Source organism: Eutrigla gurnardus, assembly GCF_963514095.1.
Source record: "Eutrigla gurnardus genome assembly, chromosome: 3".
NCBI lineage: Eukaryota > Metazoa > Chordata > Actinopteri > Perciformes > Triglidae > Eutrigla > Eutrigla gurnardus.
The window spans coordinates 9,057,265-9,079,296 of NC_139917.1; the positions used below are offsets into that span (position 1 = coordinate 9,057,265).

The 22,032-nt window shown below is 43.0% G+C and overlaps 1 protein-coding gene across 1 annotated transcript in view; it reads left to right on the forward strand.

The window, feature by feature from the left end:
• Positions 1 to 22,032, forward strand: part of grin2bb (glutamate receptor, ionotropic, N-methyl D-aspartate 2B-b) — an 87,978-nt gene that overhangs the window by 31,304 nt on the left and 34,642 nt on the right. Inside the window, exon 3 of the mRNA XM_084005307.1 lies at positions 21,350 to 21,493. Within this exon, the coding sequence (XP_083861433.1) occupies positions 21,350 to 21,493 (144 nt within the window). The remainder of the gene's footprint in view (positions 1 to 21,349; positions 21,494 to 22,032) is intronic.

Here is a 22,032-nt window from a genome sequence, read left to right on the forward strand (position 1 = left end):
GCGGGCCGCCACAGTCTAGGTAATTAATAGGAAACGCTGGCATTGTGACACAGTCGCTGGCCACGGAGCCATCAAGGTGTCACTCCGAGTCTCCAAACTGTCGCTGAGACAGTCAAACAGCGACAATGATGGAGTTATAGAAAGACTCTCCCACATAATACCTCGTGTACTAAATATCAGTGGTTCTCACCTCCGGGGGCTACTTTCTATATTTAGTACAAGGGATTTGAAACGCAATTGCACAGAGAACCTGAAATACAGATAGTCAGCTACTGCAGAGGTATGCTAAGAAACAGTAAGTGTTATGAGAACCTGATGAAGAAGAATCTGGTGTTTATTTTAAATTTGTGATTGATATCGTATCACGCAGCACCTTTTGAGAGAGCTGTATTCGTGGAGGTTAGCTTGTCGTGTGAAAGTGTGTTAGCCGAGGCTGATTATACGGGGCGAAGCCGTGAGTTGATGTGACACTGCAGCTGTGAGCCCCTGCAGAGTGTTACCACACACACTCCTGCCTGTTCAACACACAGTGGTGGGGAGTGCCAGACTCAAAATGTTCAGCTTTACAGTACAACAAATGGGCTGCCTGTCTTTCCCTAATTTTCTTACTGTTTCTGTGGATTCCTCCTTCCTTCTCTATCTTCATGCCACATCTTTCTCTCTCGGCTTTTCCCTCTAATCCCCCCCCCCCCCCCCCCCCCCTTCTGTTCTGCATCAAAGTAAACCGACGCTCTCCGGCAAGCACTGGCTCAAAGCTTACATTCCCACCCTTCAAAGCCACTGCTTGTGTATAAGTACAGAGAAAAATGAAAAGTAATTTGACATCTTTTGCATTTTTGACGTGCCAAGAGAAAATGTTTGTAAACGGGGAATAATATGAATGCAGTCGATCCTCAATCGAATCAATGATTGGCTTGAATACCTGAGCAGATGATGCATTCATTTTCATTCCTCTTAGGCACAATACACAGTTGACCTGTTGCTCTTCAAAGCCAGACCTCCTTTACATCAAGCAGTAGCAAACAGGAAGTCCATCTGTACAGTTGGTTGGCAATTTAAAAAATAGGCAGCTACATATTTGAACGGCCCAGCTGGTGATAACCATCCCAGGGAGATTACAAACCGAAATGTGTTGTTCACTGATACAGAAGATGTGTGACCTGCTTCAGTCTCATACAAATAAGACCCTTGTAACTTTCTCCTCTCTAAAGTCAGCTTATCTGAAGATGTGGAAGCTGTTTGCTTGGGAAAAGCATACACCTTAACTGGCAGTCATGTGTTCCCTGAATATTTTATTTTATTTCATGGAATGAAGACAAATAAGGCAATGCGACCATCGTACAAATCAGACCACAGATCAATACCTTCTTCCTCAGTTTGTTCAGGATTCAAATATGTACTGTGTTGTGCTCGTTGACAGTTCTTTAAACCCTATTGGAGAAACAATCAACCAATCAGAGCTTTTCATTTTTGTTTTGACAGCTGAAGAGGTTGCTGTTTAAGTTGACTTACAGAAATAACCCTTGAGTCAACATATTTTTTAAGAGCCTCAACACATAACTTGCACTGTAACAAACTGCAACAGTCATGTCTTCATCATTTTCTGTAATTTTAGTAACAAAACGATTTAATCAAGTATACGTATATAAACTAATAGCATGTTGTTGTGCCCAGAGGGAAGGGTGTGGTGGTGTTCAGGGACGTTTTGTTCTGCTGAAGCAGCGACATGTCTCTGTTGTTGTGATGAGACCTCATTATGTTAAATCATCAGCCATGTACCACAAAACAGCGGTGACGGTAGAGGGACATCCACACATGACTCGCACATGCAGTTCATAATAGGCCTGATCCACCCCACCCCCACCCCCACCCCTCGGCCCAGCACACAGCACAAACGAGGCTTTATATGCAGTCCACTTCTGTCAGCCCGGGTTAGCTTGTTTTAGTTATATATACAGTGTGTGTGTGTGTGTGTGTGTGTAAGTGTGTAAGTGTGTAAGTGAGTGGGTGGTCCCAGCCTGCAGACTGTCACGGTCAATGAGACAATATATGGAGAATTTGGCCCCTGCAGCCTAATCTGAAGGAAGTCACTTGAAGAGTGAAGTCAGACCAAAACTCAGCGACACTAAAAAGCTACAAGTACAGTTAGTAATATCAGCAAGACAGTGTGTCACATCTTCTACCCAAAGGGCCAAACCTGTGTTTGAGCTACCAGCGTAAGTGGTCTGTAAGTGAGCTTCTATAATTGACCTCAGGTGTGTCGGCGGATTAGAACCCTGTGCAGGAATGCCATCTCCTCTCATATCAGTAACGGCGAACGCAGCACAGATATGTGCCTATATTTTTGTGCATACAGGGCAGTAGTGTGTAAGTATGCTATTTTTTTCATACTAATGGCATCTTTAGCAAGACCGTTTCTATGGAAACCGAGTTGCCACGGAAACACCGCATGTCTCTTTGAATTAGAAATGTCTTTCTCTATCCCTCACTCCTCCCTTCTCCGCGTGTCTCTCCTTCACTTTTTGCTTCCTAGTCCTCTTCTTCCCGACTTCCCCGACTTTGACAGGCCAGCTGCCGTCAGTCTAAAAATCTGCCGTTGAAGGATATGTGCACCACAAATGGAGGAAATGGAGGGAAGATGGGTTGGCATCTGTGCTCTCCAAGAAAGAAAAAAAAAAGAGGCGGGAGGGCATCTTTTTTTAGAGGGACTTGTTTTTTAATCAAAAGCAGCATTTTGAAATAGGAAGGAAATGTTGAATGACGTTCAAAAGATAACGAGGACGAGGATACTGCGAAGAGAAGAGCGGGAAGATTGAAGGAGGAAACGGAGGGCTACAAAGACAGAGAGGGAGAGAGAGGGAGATAGCTGATGAAAGGGGAGGGGAGAAGTGATTGATTTTTGCTCTCTGATGCCTCTGGTATCTGTGTAACCATGCTGCCACACTTATCCAGCCTATCTGATTTAACAGCAAGCACGATAAAGGGAAGAGAGAGAGAGAGAGAGAGAGAGAGCCATACATGCATACAGAGAAAGAGAATTTCAGAGAAAGCGTATTGAAAAAGTGCAAACAGATAGAGATCGAAGAGAATGGGAGTAATTGGGCTGAGTGTACAAATGAAAATGTGGAGAAAATCACCCCTCTATTCCCCAGGTGCTGATGAATGTCTTAAAGAGGGCGAATGAGAGGAATGCTTCAAGGGAGTGAAGGGCGCGAGGAGACACAGGAAAGGAAGAAGTGCAGAAGAAAAGCACATCATGACGAGGGTTTGAAGCGCATGTCTCTCATTCTGCGCTGCGCTTGACTCCAGCCTGCACTCTCACCTCGTGTGCTTGTTAGAGAGGGAAGCAGAATTGAAAAGGCAGGGTGTATGGATGTAGGGAAGATAGACGCATGGGGGAGGGGGAGGCAGAGTGGGGAGAGAGGGCAAACATGGCTCTTGACACAGTTAAAGGCTGACATAAAGCTGCTGTATGAATAACACCTGTAGATCAGCCCAGGAACATGCAGTAATGCACTGCAGTGCTTTAATTTGATCCACTATTATTTTTCTTTTTCATATTTTCAACAGTCTCTGGATGTTGTGGGGCTGTCTTGGTTGACACGTCTCTGCAACATCGCATGGCAGTTGGGGACAGTGCCTCTGGACTGGCAGACCGGGGTGGTGGTCCCTCTATTCAAAAAGGGGGACCGGAGGGTGTGTTCCAACTATCGGGGGATCACACTTCTCAGCCTCCCCGGGAAAGTCTATTCCAGGGTGCTGGAGAGGAGAATTAGGCCGATAGTCGAACCTCGGATTCAGGAGGAACAATGCGGTTTTCGTCCTGGCCGTGGAACACTGGACCAGCTCTATACCCTCCGCAGGGTGCTTGAGGGTTCATGGGAGTTTGCCCAACCAGTCCACATGTGTTTTGTGGACTTGGAGAAGGCATTCGACCGTGTCCCTCGTGGCATTCTGTGGGAGGTACTTCGGGAGTACGGGGTCGGGGGCCCTCTGCTAAGGGCTGTTCGGTCCCTGTATGACCGGAGCAGGAGCTTGGTTCGCATTGCCGGCAGTAAGTCAGACCTGTTCCAGGTGCATGTTGGACTCCGGCAGGGCTGCCCTTTGTCACCGGTCCTGTTCATTATTTTTATGGACAGGATTTCTAGGCGCAGCCGTGGGCCGGAGGGGATCTGGTTCGGGAGCCACTGGATTTCATCCCTGCTTTTTGCGGACGATGTGGTCTTGTTGGCTCCTTCGAGCCAGGACCTCCAGCATGTCCTGGGGCGGTTTGCAGCCGAGTGTGAAGCAGCCGGGATGAGGATTAGCACCTCCAAATCTGAGGCCATGGTTCTCGACCGGAAAAAGGTGGCTTGCTCCCTCCAGGTCGGGGGGGAGTTCCTGCCTCAAGTGGAGGAGTTTAAGTATCTTGGGGTCTTGTTCACGAGTGAGGGAAGGATGGAACGCGAGATTGACAGGCGGATCGGTGCAGCGGCTGCAGTAATGCGGTCGCTGTATCGGTCCGTCGTGGTAAAGAGAGAGCTAAGCCGAAAGGCGAAGCTCTCGGTTTACCGGTCAATCTACGTTCCTACCCTCACCTATGGTCATGAACTTTGGGTCATGACCGAAAGAATAAGATCCCGGATACAAGCGGCCGAAATGAGCTTCCTCCGCAGGGTGGCGGGGCGCTCCCTTAGAGATAGGGTGAGGAGCTCCGTCACACGGGGGGAGCTCGGAGTAGAGCCGCTGCTCCTCCACATCGAGAGGAGCCAGTTGAGGTGGCTCGGGCATCTGCATCGGATGCCCCCTGGACGCCTCCCTCGGGAGGTGTTCCAGGCATGCCCCACCGGGAGGAGACCCCGAGGAAGACCCAGGACACGCTGGAGTGACTATGTCACCCGGCTGGCCTGGGAACGCCTTGGGGTCCTCCCGGAGGAGCTAGGGGAAGTGTCCGGGGAGAGGGAAGTCTGGGCGTCCCTGCTCAGGCAGCTGCCCCCGCGACCCGGTACTGGATAAGCGGAAGAAAATGGATGGATGGATGGATATTTTCAACAAAGATCCCACAGCACAGCTTAATGTCTTCTAATGTGCTTTACATGTTCAACTGGAAACAAGAGAAATAGGCTTCTGCTATTTTCATCATAGTTTTTTGATGTTGATGCTGTTCTTAAATTCTTTCTACTCTCTTCCGCTTTTATTTTTTTATTTTCACTCGCTGTTAAGCCACAGTTAGTGAAACACAACACTTTCACAAATGTATCCTGTTTAAAGCATTCCCATGGCTCAAAAGGCATAATGTCTCCCTTTTTCCTGGTAGGCTTTTACTGTGAAACATCTTCAGGAAGTGTTGAGTTTTATTTACTGTAATTTAACAGCAAAGTAAAACTCATTGGAAATAATCAAACTGTCCGCACTCGAGCTGCTACAGCTGCAGAAGCACTGAAAGTGAAAGTTAAAACAACACAGTGGAAATATATTCATTCCACTGTATCATTCAGAAAATGTCAACTAAATAGGTCGCTGATTTTTCTGCATGAATGATGCCGTTAAGGTTACCTGAAGGCTAAATCATTGTTGCACTGCTATGGGTCACTGAATCTGATGCGTCACAGTATACAGAGGCCGAGCATTCATCCCTCTCAAATGATCAAATACAGCAACTTCTCACTTTAACAGTAGATAAATATTTTAGAAAGGACTTGTCCCATTTGTCATGCCCTTCTGCAAATGTTGTATTTTGAAGTTGGGCGCAGTTGTTTTCAACACTTTTGAAAGTTTAAGTAATACTTCATGTTCATCATTTGTCGGTTGTTAACATCAGTGTCGCGGAGTTAAAACGTGTTTCTATTTGTTTTGTTTTTTTCTTTGTACATGTCTGTAGAAGCAAATCTCAGACTATCTCAGAAAGATTGTGAATAAAGGATTCGTAGGTTACAGAGCTTTACAAATCCAGGTATTTTACAAAGTACCGACTTTTACAGGACTTGGATTTTGTGTGTCTGTGCTTAATGCAGCCGAGCTAAGTACGTAACTGTGTGGGAGTAACTGTTATTGAGTAGTGGTAGTTTAGATGTGTTTGATTTTAATAACATCAGACCACTTGGAGAGAAGCAACCACACCTGAGTGGAGCCTGGTCATTGTGATGACCTCACCTTCAACATGCCAATGTTTTGTGTAGTGAGAGTAAACAGAGGGCACCTGTCTCCCGTTAGACTCTTTTTCATTGCATTTTGAACAATGTCAACAATGTCCAAGTTCAATGAAATATCCCAGTTAGCCATTCAGACACATACACTACAATAAGAGGGCCCAGGTATACCAGGTAAAACTTGTGTGCTGCTCACATTGTGCCACCACTTACATATTGTCCTATGTTGCTCTTAGAAGCTCTACATCATCAGGGAAATGTAGGATTCAATGTTTTTGGTGCCAGGGACTGTCAGTATATCCCTGCCTCTGCTGCCCTCATAGAAAGCCCATGAGGATGACAAACAGATTAAGGTAATTGAAAGAAGTGTAAAATCAACATAAAATACAGCTCTGTTTACTTTAAAGCTTTATCTGAAAGTGAAACAAGTTTTTTTGTGAATATTTAATCTAATTGTCTCTATCTAGGCTCGGTTATACCTCTCTCTCTCTATTTCTACCCCCCCTCCCACACACACACACACACACACACACACACACACACACAGATGCTCGCACCCTAGTTGGTTAGCCCGGTCATGTGTTAGCTGGTGTCAGGTCTAATTGGGCCTCTGGCTCATTTGGATTGGTGAGATCTGGCCCACTCAGCATGCAAAGCCCCCATGTGTCTTAATGTGATTAATTACCTGCGTTTTCTTCCTGCTAACAAGCTTAATCAACTCCTCATGCAGGAGTTTTCCATTAACTTGCCAGGCCAAAGGTATTGCTAAATTGACTCCCTCCGTTCCCCCCTCCTCCGTTCATTGTCATACTGGGCTTTTAAACTTGAAAACTGCAAGTTTCCTTGTGTTAGTTTTTTAATAGGTTTGTTTTCTTAGCTCCGTCCTTTCATTGCCCTGAACTGGTTCACATCCGTTACTTACCGACTTGATTTCATCTGCTGCTCTCCGTCTTAATCTCTGCCACTCTGTGTAAGGACAAGGCTTTGGGCTTGACTGACATGATGTGAGTGCTGCCGGAGCGTCAGATGTAACAGTGGGAGATTGAATCAGACAATTAATTGTATCTTCCTCGTGGTGCACACAGTGGCGATAATGATGGAGTGGTGTAGAAAGCTTGAGGCAAACACAAGGTTTTTTGTGCTTTCAGAGGAGTCTTTGTGTGTGCGGAGAGGGGGTGGAGTTGGGGTTTTTCTGGGCATTGCATGCCTGGGGTGTGTGTGTGTGTGTGTGTGTGTGTGTGTGTGTGTGTGTGTGTGTGTGTGTGTGTGTGTGTGTGTGTGTGTGTGTGTAAGACAAAGAGATTAATTGGTTCTGATTAGACATTCAGCTGATGAATACGTTTCAGAATTGAAGACATGATGGAGTCTTTTAGAGAAGGGTTTAGAAACTCCCTGGTGTTTTAATGGATTCTGTCAGCTTTATCACATCTGGCTTACAGTAAGAGATCATATCGACAAAAACATCCTAATGTTAATGTGCACAGACATCTCAAATAGATGTCTGTAGAGGTTAAACAATTACTCAGTTGAATCAACTAGTGGATCAAACAAAAACTAAATTAGTCAATTTTGATCATCAATAAATCATTTTTAATTGTATGCATTTATCTCCAAACTTTTTTGGTTCCAGCTCATCAAATTGGATTATTTGTTATATATTATTATTTGTAATTTTGTTGTCTTAGTCTTCAATGATTGCAAATTAAACATTTTTGGATCTGAAAAAAGAATAGTGCTGGTCCACCTTAAAGGTCAGCCCACCTTAAGTGCGCCTGGGACAGAATTGTTGGTACTTTTTCAACCCCTTCACTTAAAACATTCATCCATCGTCTACCGCTTATCCTGTATTCAGGGTCGCGGGTGGGCTGTAGACGATCCCAGCTGTCATTGGGCGAACGTGGGGTACACCCTGGACAGGTAACCAGTCTATCACAGGGCCGACATGTAGAGACAAACAACCATTCACTCTCACATTCACACCTACGGGCAGTTTAGAGTCATCAGTGAACCTATCCCCATCCTGCATGTCATTGGACTGTAGGAGGAAGCCGGAGAACCAGGAGAGAACCCACGCTAACACAGGGAGAACGTGCAAACTCCACGCAGAAGGAACCCGGGCCGACCCGGGAATCGAACCCAGGACCCTCTCGCTGTGAGGCAACAGTGCTACCCACTACACCACCGTGCAGCCTCACTTAAAACATTAGTTCGCAAATACACATGCTGCACTGTTCAGGCTACTCTCACTCAGCTTTCGTACTAAAAAGTATGAAAAGTAAAGCACGATAATTTCGTATGATTTCCTACGTATTACACAGAGCCGTAGTCACGTAAACGATGCGCTTTATGCTGGTAGTTAGAGACCATGAGACCTAAACCTGACCATAACCTTCGGGGGGTTTAGCTCAGGAACCAACAAACGAAAGATCACATACATTCACTGAAGGATTAATATGAGAACAAAATGCATATTTTTCGCTAGGAATGTCATCAAAACGTACTTTAATGCCGAAACAGCTTTTAAATGCTGCATTATGCTGCATTTTCCATTATGAATGAAAGGAATGGAAGCCATTTTTCACTGCAGGGAATCGCGCATGCGCACTGGTGTTATTTTGATGACCACCTCGCAGATCAACTAATTGATTCAATAGAGACTTACTAGGACAGTGTCTGTACGTGCCCACGACAATGTACGCAGCATTGTGGCTGCTAACTGGGTGAACTGAGGACTGCTGTTTTTGCATGTACACTCCAACTGCCGTTAAATGATGGATACCTGTGATGGATAAGAGTTTCTGCAGGGGTCCCGGAAATGACTTGATCCCAAACCTTTTTTCTTACAAAAATTCAAATATGTCCAAAAATACACATTAACATTAATACAAATATGAGTCTTCCTATTTGTTAAATGTTATGTTGTGAAATGTGATGTAGAAATGCCAATATAGAATAAAATTATGTTATGTAAATATATGAATCTGTCAACAATTATTATTTTAATGACTTAGCATTGTATACATACATCATTACAAAGTACTATACACGAAACTAGACTGCACTACACATTATTATTGGCCCTGTTTAATAAGCAACACAATTTTAAACAATATGTAATAGGCTGTCCCTTTAACGTGTCACTTTCAGCTAAGGGGTCCTTGGCCTGAAAAACATTGAAGACCTCTGCTCTAGGTGGCTTATAAGGCGAAACTGAAGAGAGGTTAATATCATGTTGCTGTAAAGTTGTTTTGGGTGCAGTTATATCAGAATAGTTTTATGAGTATGAGTACATGAAGCCGGTATCTATATCTGCATCCCTGGATTTTATCATTACTGCTGTTCTTATCAATAATCTTTGGTTCGGTTCTTTATCGATAGGATATCTAAAGGTCTCTAAGACATGAAGAATTTGAGAAATTATATAGTCAAGTTCTGCCGATCGAGGAACCTTTTTTATGCTCCTTGATCCAAATCTTAAAAAGTACAGATACCAAAACAACTAGGAAGGTGCACTTCGTAGAGCAACTAATGGGCTGTAAAGCATCATTAAACACACTTCATTCAAACTCAGAAACAAGCAGCGATGTTGCAATGGGCTTGAAGGCGTTGTATTTTAAAACTTCATACACTCTTGCCAAACAATACATAAACAAAATTAAACTCAACAAGCCGTCCGCCAGCTTAGCAGCGGCAGTGAGTTGATCTACAGCAGTGTGTGTTCTGGTAGTTCTTTTCGCTTTCAGCGGTTTAACAAAAGCTGCAGCTGCAACTGTGTGTTTTTAGCCTGGTTCATGTGTTTACCTTCTTCGTATTTGTCTAATGTTCTTTACTCTTCATTTGTAAAATATGCCACTCTGCTGACAGTAGACTTGTCCAAGTTTGTGATTGGACATATGCTGCAATCACCGTACCTTTAATGTGAACATGCTCACAGTAACATTAAGAAACCCTGGGCCCTAGTTTCGTGGCGCAGCGCAGGTGGTGCAGGGTGGCGGAGCCGGCGTAATGCAAGTTTCGACGCAGCCTTGCGCACGGTCAGTTTGGCAGTTTGGTGGATCGCCTGCGCCAAGATGGGTGTGGCGGCGCAGCAGGGGGAGGCGTCACAGATTCAGCTTGGTGCAGCGCAAGTTTCGTGGCAAAAAGCCTCGCCGAGACTTCGCCGAAAGCCCGCCAGCTCCATCCTGGTCTACTCTTGGCGTAAGGCGAATTACAGCTGGCGGAGTGGCAGTTTGGCTGACCAGCGCGCAGTGCGTACACGTCACCAAGACCTCACAGGCAGGTTTATTTGTTATTATTTGTTTATTTCGGGCATGTCAGTTAAATCATCATCACACATCATTTTCACATAGTAACAAAAAATACACATGGCCGAAAGGGAAAGCGGGAGAAGCCAAGGCTTATCTAGTCCCGCCCCCATTACACACAGGATAGAATCAGAATCAGAATCTTTTCTTTTCATTGCATTTTTCATTTGACATAACTTTTCCTTTTCCTAGTGACATTTGACACAACATGTTACAGCAGTAGGTGGTACAGAGAGCTGAAGTCCAGTGCATACAGATTACGTGTGTGTCTGCACACATGTCCATATTGTTCATCACAATAGAGCAACAGTCTCAACATGTAGACAAGGTCCGAGGGAAAAGAGAAGTAAAAATTAAAAATAGAAAAGTAAAAATAAAGATAAAAAATAAAGTCCAGTGTAGGTACTAGTTTGTAGGTACCCCACAAACTATGTCCAAGTTCATTGATGTGTTATCTCCAATTTTAACATATTGGGATCTCTTGTGTAGATAACTCTTGACCCACTGTAATGTTACACCCCTAAGGCCATATCTCTCCAGTTTAGCCATTAAAATTGCAGCTGGTCTGAGGCACGCGACGTCCCGGTGTCCCGCCGTTCTGGTGTTGGACGGGGAATCCGGTGCAGCTGTGGAGCACAGATGATGAAGACAGTGACGATGATGATGAATGGCCCGGCTGTCTGGTGCAGGCACCGGGTTCTCCACTATTATGTCTACTGCTGTGCGCCCTGACCCTGTTTTGTGATAGACATGCCTAAAATGTGCCTACAATTTCTATAGTGATATAATATCGGCATTATAATTATTATGACTATACGCACGCACAGCGCGTGATGCGCGTGGTGGGAGCGGCGGCGCTGCTTCTGTCATCGGGTTGTCAAGTGACGAAACTTGCACTGAACCTCCCCTAACCCATTAAAGGTGAGGAGAGGAGCTCATTTGATTGGTGAAGATCTGAATCGGCTGTATTAATCCCACTCCACGCCTCGTCTCCTCCTCGTCTCCCACTCACACCTTCTTCTCCTCCCTCTTTCCCACTTGCGTGGGTGGGAGTGACGGGAGGAGTGCCTGCGCTAGCCTGTGCGGTGCACGAAACTTGCAAAGTCCAGGCGGACACACCCGAAACTAGGGCCCCCTGGGTTGACCTACTGAGTTCATAACCACAGTCAAAGGACTGCTTAGTGTGATTGCAGTTTTAAGCATTAGTGAAGCCAGATAACAAAAAGTTACCCTAGGTATGTTGAACTTGCTTAGTAGTACAAGCCTCAGGTGGAAAGGAAGCAAGAAAACTACCTTCCAGTCACTACTGAGAGAATCGGGGTATAACTTATACCTACAATAATACTGTTGTTTATTATTATTATGTGATATATGTTGTTCTGCCATGGTGTGTGTTTTGTAAACTGCTACTGGATGCTTGAATTCCCCTCTGGATCAATAAACTATCTATCTATCTAGCATCTAGGTCTTGATAGATTTTCTAGGGTATAACATCCATCCATTCATTCGTTTTCTTTCGCTTGTCGGAGACCGTGCGTCCAGGGCAGCAGGTTTAGGAGGCATTCCAGACTTCCGGGGGAACCCAAAGATGGTGCCACGCCAGATGAGATATATATAATCCCTCCAGTGTGTTCTGGGTTCCCCAGGCCTCCTACCATTGGTTGTGCCCCGAAAGCCTCTAAAGGGAAGCGTCCAGATCTGATGCCCAAACCACCTCAGCGTACCCTTTTTGACACAGAGGAGCAGTGTCTCCCTCTGGGTGTCTGAGCACTTCACCCTGTCTGAGCCCAGCCACTCCACATACAAAAGTAATTTCGGCCGCTTGCATCCACAATCTCTTTCTTTCAGTCACTACCCAACGCTCATGACCATAGGTGAGGGTCAGAATGTAGATGGACTGGCAAATGGAGGTGTTTTCCTTCCGGCTCAACTCCCTCTTCACCACAATGTTCCGATACAATGCCTGCATCACTGCAGATGCTTCACCGAATAGTCTCTGTCACGCTCCATTTTACCCTCACTTGTGAACAAGACCCCACTTGAATTCCTTCGCTTGGGGCAGCGATTTACTCCCGACCCGAAGGGTGCAGTCCATAGTTTTTCCAGGAGAGAACTACGGCCTCAGACTTGTAGATCTCATCCTCATCACTTCACACTTGGCTGAAAACCACCCTCTTTGGTACTGAAGGTCATGTTCTCCTGGAGCCAACAGAACCACATCATCTGCAAAGAGTAGAGATGCAGTCAGACCAGACCTTCTCTTTGCCCCATGTGCGCCTTGAAATCTTGTCCTTGAAAATCATAAACAGGATCAGTAAAAGGGAAAAATCCGATTTCATACACTTCAGATTTTACCGCAATAATCTGCTTTCATTAAAACATTTTAAAATATGCTCCTTAAAAATGTTTTTTGAGTGTTTTTAGCCGACATATTTGTGTAACCTACAGTGCTTTTCCAAACAGCAAAAGGCAGTGCAATAGAAATTAAGAATTTCTCAAAAATGATTTGGGCCTAATTTTCCCATGCACACTTTTAGGACTCTGTTTTCTGGTACTTCTATAAAGGTACCCAAACAATTTAAGGTAAAAAGCTATGTAAAATACAACAGACATTTCTGCTTCACAACATTGCTTTTTTGTTCGAAACAGACATCCATCCATCCATCCATTGTCTAACGCTTATCCTGTATTCAGGGTCGCGGGGGGGCTGGAGCCGATCCCAGTTGTCATTGGGCGAAGGCAGGGTACACCCTGGACAGGACGCCAGTCTATCACAGGGCCGACATAGAGAGACAGACAACCATTCACACTCACATTCACACCTACGGGCAATTTAGAGTCACCAATTAACCTATCCCCATCCTGCATGTCTTTGGACTGTGGGAGGAAGCTGGAGAACCCGGAGAGAACTCGAAACAGACATGTTAAGGAAATTAGGATCTGGATTACTGGAACACACCCCTTCCTCTTCACCTTCCTTGCTTTCTCACATTTAACTGCTACCTCTGCACCTTGACACAAATATAACAAAATTACTCAAGCTATAGTAATTAAAGATTTTCAAGTACAATTATGTTACAAGGGGAAAAAAACATTGAATAAATGTGTTTATTGTTGGGTTGAAATAATCTATTATGTTTTCACACATCACAAAATATGCAAACGCAATCCTAACATCCTGGACTATTTATTATTGGCCACATAACGACTTAAATCAGACACTTACCACAAATACACTATTTACAAACAATCCTCAAGTATTTGATTCAATATACCTTCCATTCTGTTGCTCAGCATATTTTCTGTTCTTAAGAGCAGCCCCGTAGCCATGAGAACATCCTGTAAATCATCATTGTCGCTCCACTGGCTGCTGTGGGAGTGAATCATATTTCAGCGATTCTGAAATAATTTCCACGACAAAAATAGCAAGAGTAATTCAATTGGAACATTATGGGATGTTTAAAATGAAGTGTACTGAATGAAGCCAGGAGAGATACTTCGAAACAGGGTCATTGATAATTAAACAGCCGAATATGAGATTAATTAACACACTGTGTGTGTTTGATTAGAAATATGATGATGAAGCACGTTGGGCTTAAACTGAGCAGGATTGACAGCAGCAGTGGCGGCGCTCAGACTGTGAGCAGGAGAGATAGACGGAGGGAAGAAGATGAAAGGTGGAGAAAGACGAGTGTGATGAAGTGGAAAAAGCTGAGTGTTGGAGGGAACGATGTGTACAACTGCCACTTTTTGTGTGTTTTTATGTGTGTGTGTTTGAGTCCCTGTCTCTGAGTTCTAAGGGTTTGCATGTTTTCTCAAGCGAGACTCCTCGCTATCTCTCTCAGCCTGAACAGCCACCCCCCCTCTCTCTCTCTTTCTTCTTTGTCTGCCTCTCTCTCCCTCTCCATCTCTCATACCTCCAATACTCTCCCACCAGGACATGTTGCGCATTGGGCCAATATGTTGCTCTACCTCTGCAAATCTAATTGGAGACGGGCTTTCTTTGGCATGACATGGAGATGAGTTAACAAATCCTTTCAGCCCCCCTGCTTGAGGCTCGCTCCCCTCAGCTCTCGTACAGTACCGCGCAACATCTGCAGCCGCAGAGGCAGGCTCGGCGCCGGCTACACGCCCTAAGTGTCCGTGACCGTGAATCTGAGCAAAATCAAATGCACCCATTACTTACTGTCTGCATTGGTTAAAATCACGGAGCAGCCCCTGACGCTTCACACTGGCAGACATGCTTCTGCTAAATGTGACACTAAGAGGGAGAGAAGTCAGACTGTGGAAAAAATAGAAAACTCTGTTTTATTTGAGTGTTGGTGCATTAACATACTATGACTTTCCGTCATCCGCTGGGTCTCCAGTGAGTTCCCTGAGAGTGTGGAGTCACCGTCTTCACCGGAGGTTGTACTCAAATGTTAGGCAGTGCTACAGAACCTCAGGGGCAGGAATGAGACTCAGAGGTTTGTGTTACTAAGCTAGCTCTCTGATGCCATATCTGCACAAAGGTTGAATAAAGCCTCCCAAGTGATTCACTCCTCTACAACACTTTTTTCGGGTCTAATTCAAACAACTAACTGTTGCAGATTCAGTGCCACTACAGTTCGACTATTTTTACATTCCTGTGCTAATGCTCAAACACCAAAGTGGTGTTTGATGTGAAAAGAAGGAAAGTGTGAATAGTGATATAAAGAGACAAAGACTGAACTGACAATAAAACATTAATTGGCCGTGACCTGCCACACTTGAAAGTACATCAGTGGAATAGCAGACTCTCTTTTCATCTTTCATCATGAATATACATGATTTCTTTTATTAAAATGCTCACAATATAACTATTTGTGGAATTGACCTGCACCCTAACGTCTGATCATAATGATCGCAGCAAAGCAAGGGACAAAAAAAAGGGGGGGGGGAAAGCAACCCAAGTACCCAAATACAGGTCTACATGCTTTTTTGATTAAATAAAAAATTGACAAATGACAACCATAAGCACATCTTTAACACAAGGTCACAAAAAACTCCCATCAAACATTTAATCCAGACTGCTAAGGCTTTCTTGTAATAACTACAATAAATGTTATACTTGTCACTTTCTATATTTAGTAGGATTTTTATTGTATTTGGGGAAGTTCACACTCCAGTGCCTCCAGCCAGCATTATTTCTGATCATGTTACTGGAGTAGTAAGTTGGTGAAAAACAGGATTGAACCCGAAAGCAGCACTCTGAGTTCAGGTTGGTAGAGGAAAGGGCAGGTGGCAGAACCACCATACACAATGGGGCAGTACTGTTAGAAAATATGTATATAAAGATGAATAAACTAAGCTGCAGAACACTAATGTTAAACAAAATGTCTTAATTTGACATTCTACTAGTAACTTCTACCCTGCAACACAAGAAACATGCTTCTTTATTTACTTATGTATTTATTTTTAACCGCTATATTTTTATGATCCTTATTAGGCCTGTTCGATTAATTGATTTTAAATCGTAATTGCGATGATGTAGACACACCTTAAGATACATGTGAAAGTGAGGTTTTTCTCTTAATCCCAAAGAGATAGTTTTTTTTTTTTTGCTTGTTTGTTTACAAGAGGTCTACAAGAAGATAACATGGAGCAAAGCCAGATGGCAAAAGTTCATTAATTGTTCTCTAATATTAATCCCTTGAGGGATTTTTTGTTTAATAAGAGCAGGGTTTGCACTCAAATCCCAATGGGGAAATTATTTGCAAAATGTTCAATAAAAAACAGCATATTTGAAATAATTTCTTTGCCTTGTCATTTCACAAAATAATCGTAATCGTAATCGAAAATCGGATTTTGAGAGAAGAAAATCAGGATTTTATTTTTGGGCAAAATCTAACAGCCCTAATCCTTATGAAGCCTTATTAATATATTTTTTGCCTTATGTATGTTTTTTGGATTTGCACCATATTACCATATATATTTACCAGCCATGACAGCGACGCTGGTTTTGTTTTCACCTTGCTGTGTGTGTGTGTGTGTGTGTGTGTGTGTGCGTGTGTGTGTGTGTGTGTGTGTGTGTGTGTGTGTGTGTGTCACTGTCGTAAAATGTGGTCCAGGAGACACCTTCTGTAGCACGAACTGGCACAGAAGTGGTTTTGAGTACTTTGTCTTTTGTGACCATGACAGCGTTGCAACTGTGGAAGATGCAGTCACAAATCTTTACAAAGTTTTGTGATCAAAATGAAGATGGAGTAAAAGGTGGAAGTTGCTCTCTACTTCCTACTAGTGTTGTCACGATACCAACATGTTTCGGTACTTTTCGATACTTTTCGATACTTTTTCAAATAAAAAGTGAACGTAAAAAATGTCATTACTGACTTTATTTTAATAGAAAATCTTAGAACAATAACATATTAATCAGCAAATAAAATAAAATACCACAAAGACAAGCTTTTCTAATGCACACAATTTTAAAAATGTTAAAATATAAATACAATAATATAATATAAAATATAATAATATAAATAAACCAGCTCTATTTGTTTTCTTCCAGAGCTACTTTTGTTAAGAGTGAAGGGTGGTGGCGCTTGCTTTTAGCACTGAATGTGGCTTTTTTTCCTGAGTAAATGACCTGTCGTTCCCTGAGTTCAGTGTGCAGGTCTGGGTTCTTGTCCTTTTAAGTGTTTGGCGAAGTCGAAGGTGTTTCCACCGTTAGCCATGCATGTTTTAAACACCGTTTACACAGTGGTGCTTCGGCGTTAACTGCCTCGCCTTGCGCATTTGTTTTAAGCTAAAGTACGGCCATATCTTAAAAATCTTAAATTTTATGACGGCATCATGGATAGTTGTGATACTATCACGTTGACACAATCTGCCCACAGACAGAAACAGTGTCTCCAGGAACACATTTTACCATGATGACACACACACACACACACACACGGTGAAAACAAGACCAGCTATCATGTCTTTTGTCTGAATCCACCACCGTCTGAAATCAGGGACTCATTGTTAAAAACATGCATGCTAGAACGTATGTTTGACAGGGTAGCAACAGTAACTAAGGAGGGTGGGGCTTCACAGTCCATCTATCTCACAAAGATAGATGGAAAGTGTCAGACATAATTTAAAATCCCTTACACCAAAAGTTTTTGATTTGTAAAATGTATCTTCTACACGTGTACGTCTCTCGTGTTAGTTCATCTAGGACAGTTCACACTCGTCCGAACTGCAGCCCCTCTTTAACCAAACCTGACCGCACAAATTACAAATCGTAACCCACCTCACGGACAGTAAAATGAGGTGATAAACCTCTTTGTTGGGCTCGTGGTGGAGTAGGAGAATGATGTGAAAAGACGGGCAGGAAAGAAAGCAGGCAGGGAAACGGCGGCTCTGGTAATGACACACACAGACTTCGCACTGCAGGACACTTCACACCTCTATGACATGAACTAATGGAGCTGCAGGACATTATGTAAAAACAGGACAGAGAGGAAAAAGATAGGGTAGGGGTCAAGAGAAAGAGAGAGGGTGAGGGAGGAAAAAGAACTGATGCTAATGCCATACAATACCATGTGAATAAAGGACAGAAATTAAATAGGGGTGATGAGGAAAGAGAAGCTAGAATGAGATGATGATTACTTAAGCTGTAATGTAAGAAGAAGAGAATGAAGTAAGTAGTGACCTCACGATCCCTCTGAATAGCAGGTTTGGTCTCACAACTGATTACACGTCTCTGAACCCACTTTTAGCCAGAGAGAGTCAGGAGAGAGCGATAACAAGACAAAGAGGTAGGAGGTTGAATGAGAATGTGATACCTCATGAGTAAGAAAGTGAAACGAAATGGAAAACCAGAACAGCAATGATGGAAGTGGTAGCGGTGCATGGCCATGCAGCTTGTTTTGGTTTGATTAGTCCACATTTTCGAATATCTGAGATATCTGCTGCCACCCAAATACAAGAGAGGTTGAAAGCATTGGAATTAGCAGTTTTCATTGAAACGACTTTTGACGGAAGCTGCCAGCACTTTAGAAATGCTGAGGTCAAGAATCGCCCTAAAACGCACCAAACCTCCCTCAGACAATAACGATCATAAACCAAAAATAAAATCTCAACTTTTATTAAATCACTTGGTTTTTCCTATTTTATTTATGCCGTTAACTGTTCTATTATACATACAAGTCTATTAAAGTATGATATTAAAGTCTCTCACTGCCAGGAATACAATATTGGCAGATACATGCTAAACACATTAATAGTTGCATAAAGTAGTCACATTTAAAACGGCTCTGGAAACGGCTACATATAACCACCGTGTTAGTTTTTAAATGTAACTGTTAAATGATCTTAATGCCATCTGTTGACACAGTAACGTGGGCATCCCACAGTACAAAAGAGTGGAGGCAAATATTACCCAAACTACAATAATGACTAGATAATATGTGTGTCTTTTTTATGTAAACTGACCCTTTGGAGGATTTAAAAAAGTCTCCATTCTTTTCAACTTACCTTGATATTAAGATAATAAGATAATCCTAAACTAATTCCTACTGAAGGCGAGTCTTTAAAAACGGGTCATAAATATCTGATTTAGTTTTTAAAAGAGTCTCAGTCATTTCTGAAAACGTGGGCACTGAAGCTTCTAGTTAAACAGGAGTAGCACATCTGCTGGGGGAAATTTTCAGATTAATAGACATGTGCTCTACAGACTCACAATAAGATAGAGATGCCATGTTCGTCACAAAGAAGGAGCCTTCCACCCAGTTCGATAGTGTAGCTCATTGATGTATTTTTAATAGTATTTGGCAGTCTGTGGCACAGAGGAATAAGCAACATTAGGCTTAGACTATACAATACTTGTTAGTAGGATCAACTCATTGTTGGGTTTGGTCTCTCCAGGGATTTGCTTGTAATAGAAAAATAAAGCTTCACCCTGAGAAGACAGGAAGATGTGTCTGCAGCCGGGTAGTGTGGTGAACGTGGCTATAGAAAAATGACTGGATCCACGGATGGAATAATAATGTCAGGGTAAATAACATGTAGCGCTCATCCTGACAGTTCATTTAAAAGCATGTTGAAGCTGAAATGCTCAAACAATGATGGAAGTGTGAGGTTAGAGGTGAGTGGTACATTAGCTGTCGTTCATGCGTGAGAATCATTACCTTCCTGAACAGAGCGCCGTGTATTTACTGTCAGCGTAGGTAAATCGTCAGATTTGATCCTCTCCTTTCCCCCCTCGTTTCCACCGCTGCCAATCCCTTCACCAACGCTTGACACTGCTGTGTTATTTCCTCATTACAGTGAAGAGTAGGTAACAGATCATTTCTGTGCCTGTGGGTGAAAAGTGGAGGAAGGGGGAGATGTAGAGTGGAGTTAGCACACCTAAGCCGCCTCCTGTGTGACTAACACGCATGACCGATTCCACACATAGTATGAATGCACAAAAACATGAAGCGGGGTGTAGCAGTGCATGCAAGTGTCAGTTGTTCTTAGGGGCCCATGTAAACAATCACTGAAGGGTGCGTGTCTGAGCTTTGGCTTTTCATTTTAAAACTACAGTTCAAGGCAAGGGAAGTGAGATAATTCATTAGAAAGCATTTTACTGTCGTCTTCACTTATGATGCTGTGACGAGCGGAAGGTCCTTTATTTCACACTTTAATCACAGACTTTAATCACATTCAGAATCAAAACTTCAGAGTTGGTAAACAGCATGGACTTAAAGGTGAGTTAGATTAGAATATTGATACCACTGTCCAGGGATTAAATAATGAGCTGTATATTGATGGAAACGGCAAGCCCGGCTCACACCAAAGTTCCAAAATGACACCTACCTGCACCTCCAAGTCCCACTACTTTACATGTCGTAGCTTATTTGTTTGAAAACTACAGAAATCTAACCATGACAATTAGTGAGTTCACAACCCCACACCTGCTTACTGACCAGCACTTTAGAGCTGTAGTCTGAGATGTTGCAAAGAAGAAGTTCTGAGCTAATCTATTTACATTATACATTGTTTAAATATATAAGCTTGTTATGAAGTGTACATCTTTACCTGGAGCAACAGCTGGATTGTCACAGGATCAAGAGATCACACAAAAATCCATCTTGTTAAGGTTCAGGTAATATGCTTGTGTCTGGACCAATCAGCGTCCTGTGAGGAGCTACTAGCAAATGACTATTTGTTCAAAACAACGATGGCAGCTCCTGAAGAGGTTAGCAGCATCCGTTATATCCGAACTGGAGAGTATTTCTTCATTGCTTGATTATCATAGTAAGCTAATAAGCTAAATCTGACACTAAAAGGAAAATAAGCAGGGGACAATATTGTTTGTAAACTGAAATTAAATAAAAGCTTTATTCATTAAGAAAACTAAAACTAGTCGATGGTTAAAAACGAAAAGGTGAACGTAATTTAATTTCCTTGAACTAATGGAACTGACTTGATGTTCCAGGAGAAGGTCATGTGCTGCGCTTGTTTCACATAGCACACAAAGTAGCAGGAAGATTAAACATTAAACATTATGGCCATTCCTAAACAGTTCCCCAACCATTCCTATGTCGATGTAGCTACATATTTCTGAGACATCATACCTGGTCCAAAAATATGACAATAAGCAACTGAAACTCAATATATTCAAACTAAGCCGTAAGGACTGCAATCTCTCAATGTTGGATTGGTGGCTATTCAATGTTATTCCTGTTCCCCAAATACAGTAGTTAAATACAACTGTGTCACGTTGTTGTATATTCTGGAGTGCAGTTACGGAGCATGCACAGATAACTAACACACAACTCCGAGCTATAAACAGCACAATATTTGTTCCTGAGGCTTGCTGTAGCTGGACACGCTCCACAATCATCTGTGCCCTACCTTCCAGTTTTCTCTCATGCTGCATGACTCATGACCTTGTTTGCTGATTGGCTCCCTGTCTCTGGTTTCCAGGACGACCACTCCATGTTTTTCCAGTTTGGTCCATCCATCGAGCAGCAGGCCTCCGTCATGTTGAACATCATGGAGGAGTATGACTGGTACATCTTCTCCATCGTCACCACGTACTACCCTGGCTACCAGGACTTTGTCAACAAGGTACATAAACACACTACAGACACTTTCATAATGACGTACATGTGATATACAGTATGAATACAGGATAATTAAGGGCATATAGTCGTAGGTGTCTATGCACTAGCTTTACACATGATACATCACTTGGCAATAATTTGAGGCAGAAAATGACGTAGAATATTATCAGCCACCATGACTGTTTTCCTCTGATAATAGCTGACTCCAGAAGCAGCAGGAAACGTATTATACAGCTAATAGTCGTAAACTTCTTCAACCATAGATTCAAATGAGAGATTCACTTTGGCTCTGGGTCCCAGGCACATTAGGTATTACTTTTGTCTTTTGGGAACCCATTATGAGAGAGGCTTGTTTTCTTATCCTTTGATAAGATGTGTCTCTTATCTATTTTTTTCAATGCATTTTAGTGTTTATTTAGTTCGGAATATGTGCAATTTATGAAATGAGCCTAACAAAAATGACTAGTTCTGAGGACATGACTGTCTGGTTTAAAGCCATAACTTCAAGCCTTTGAAAATCACAAGGTTTGGCACAGTCTGATG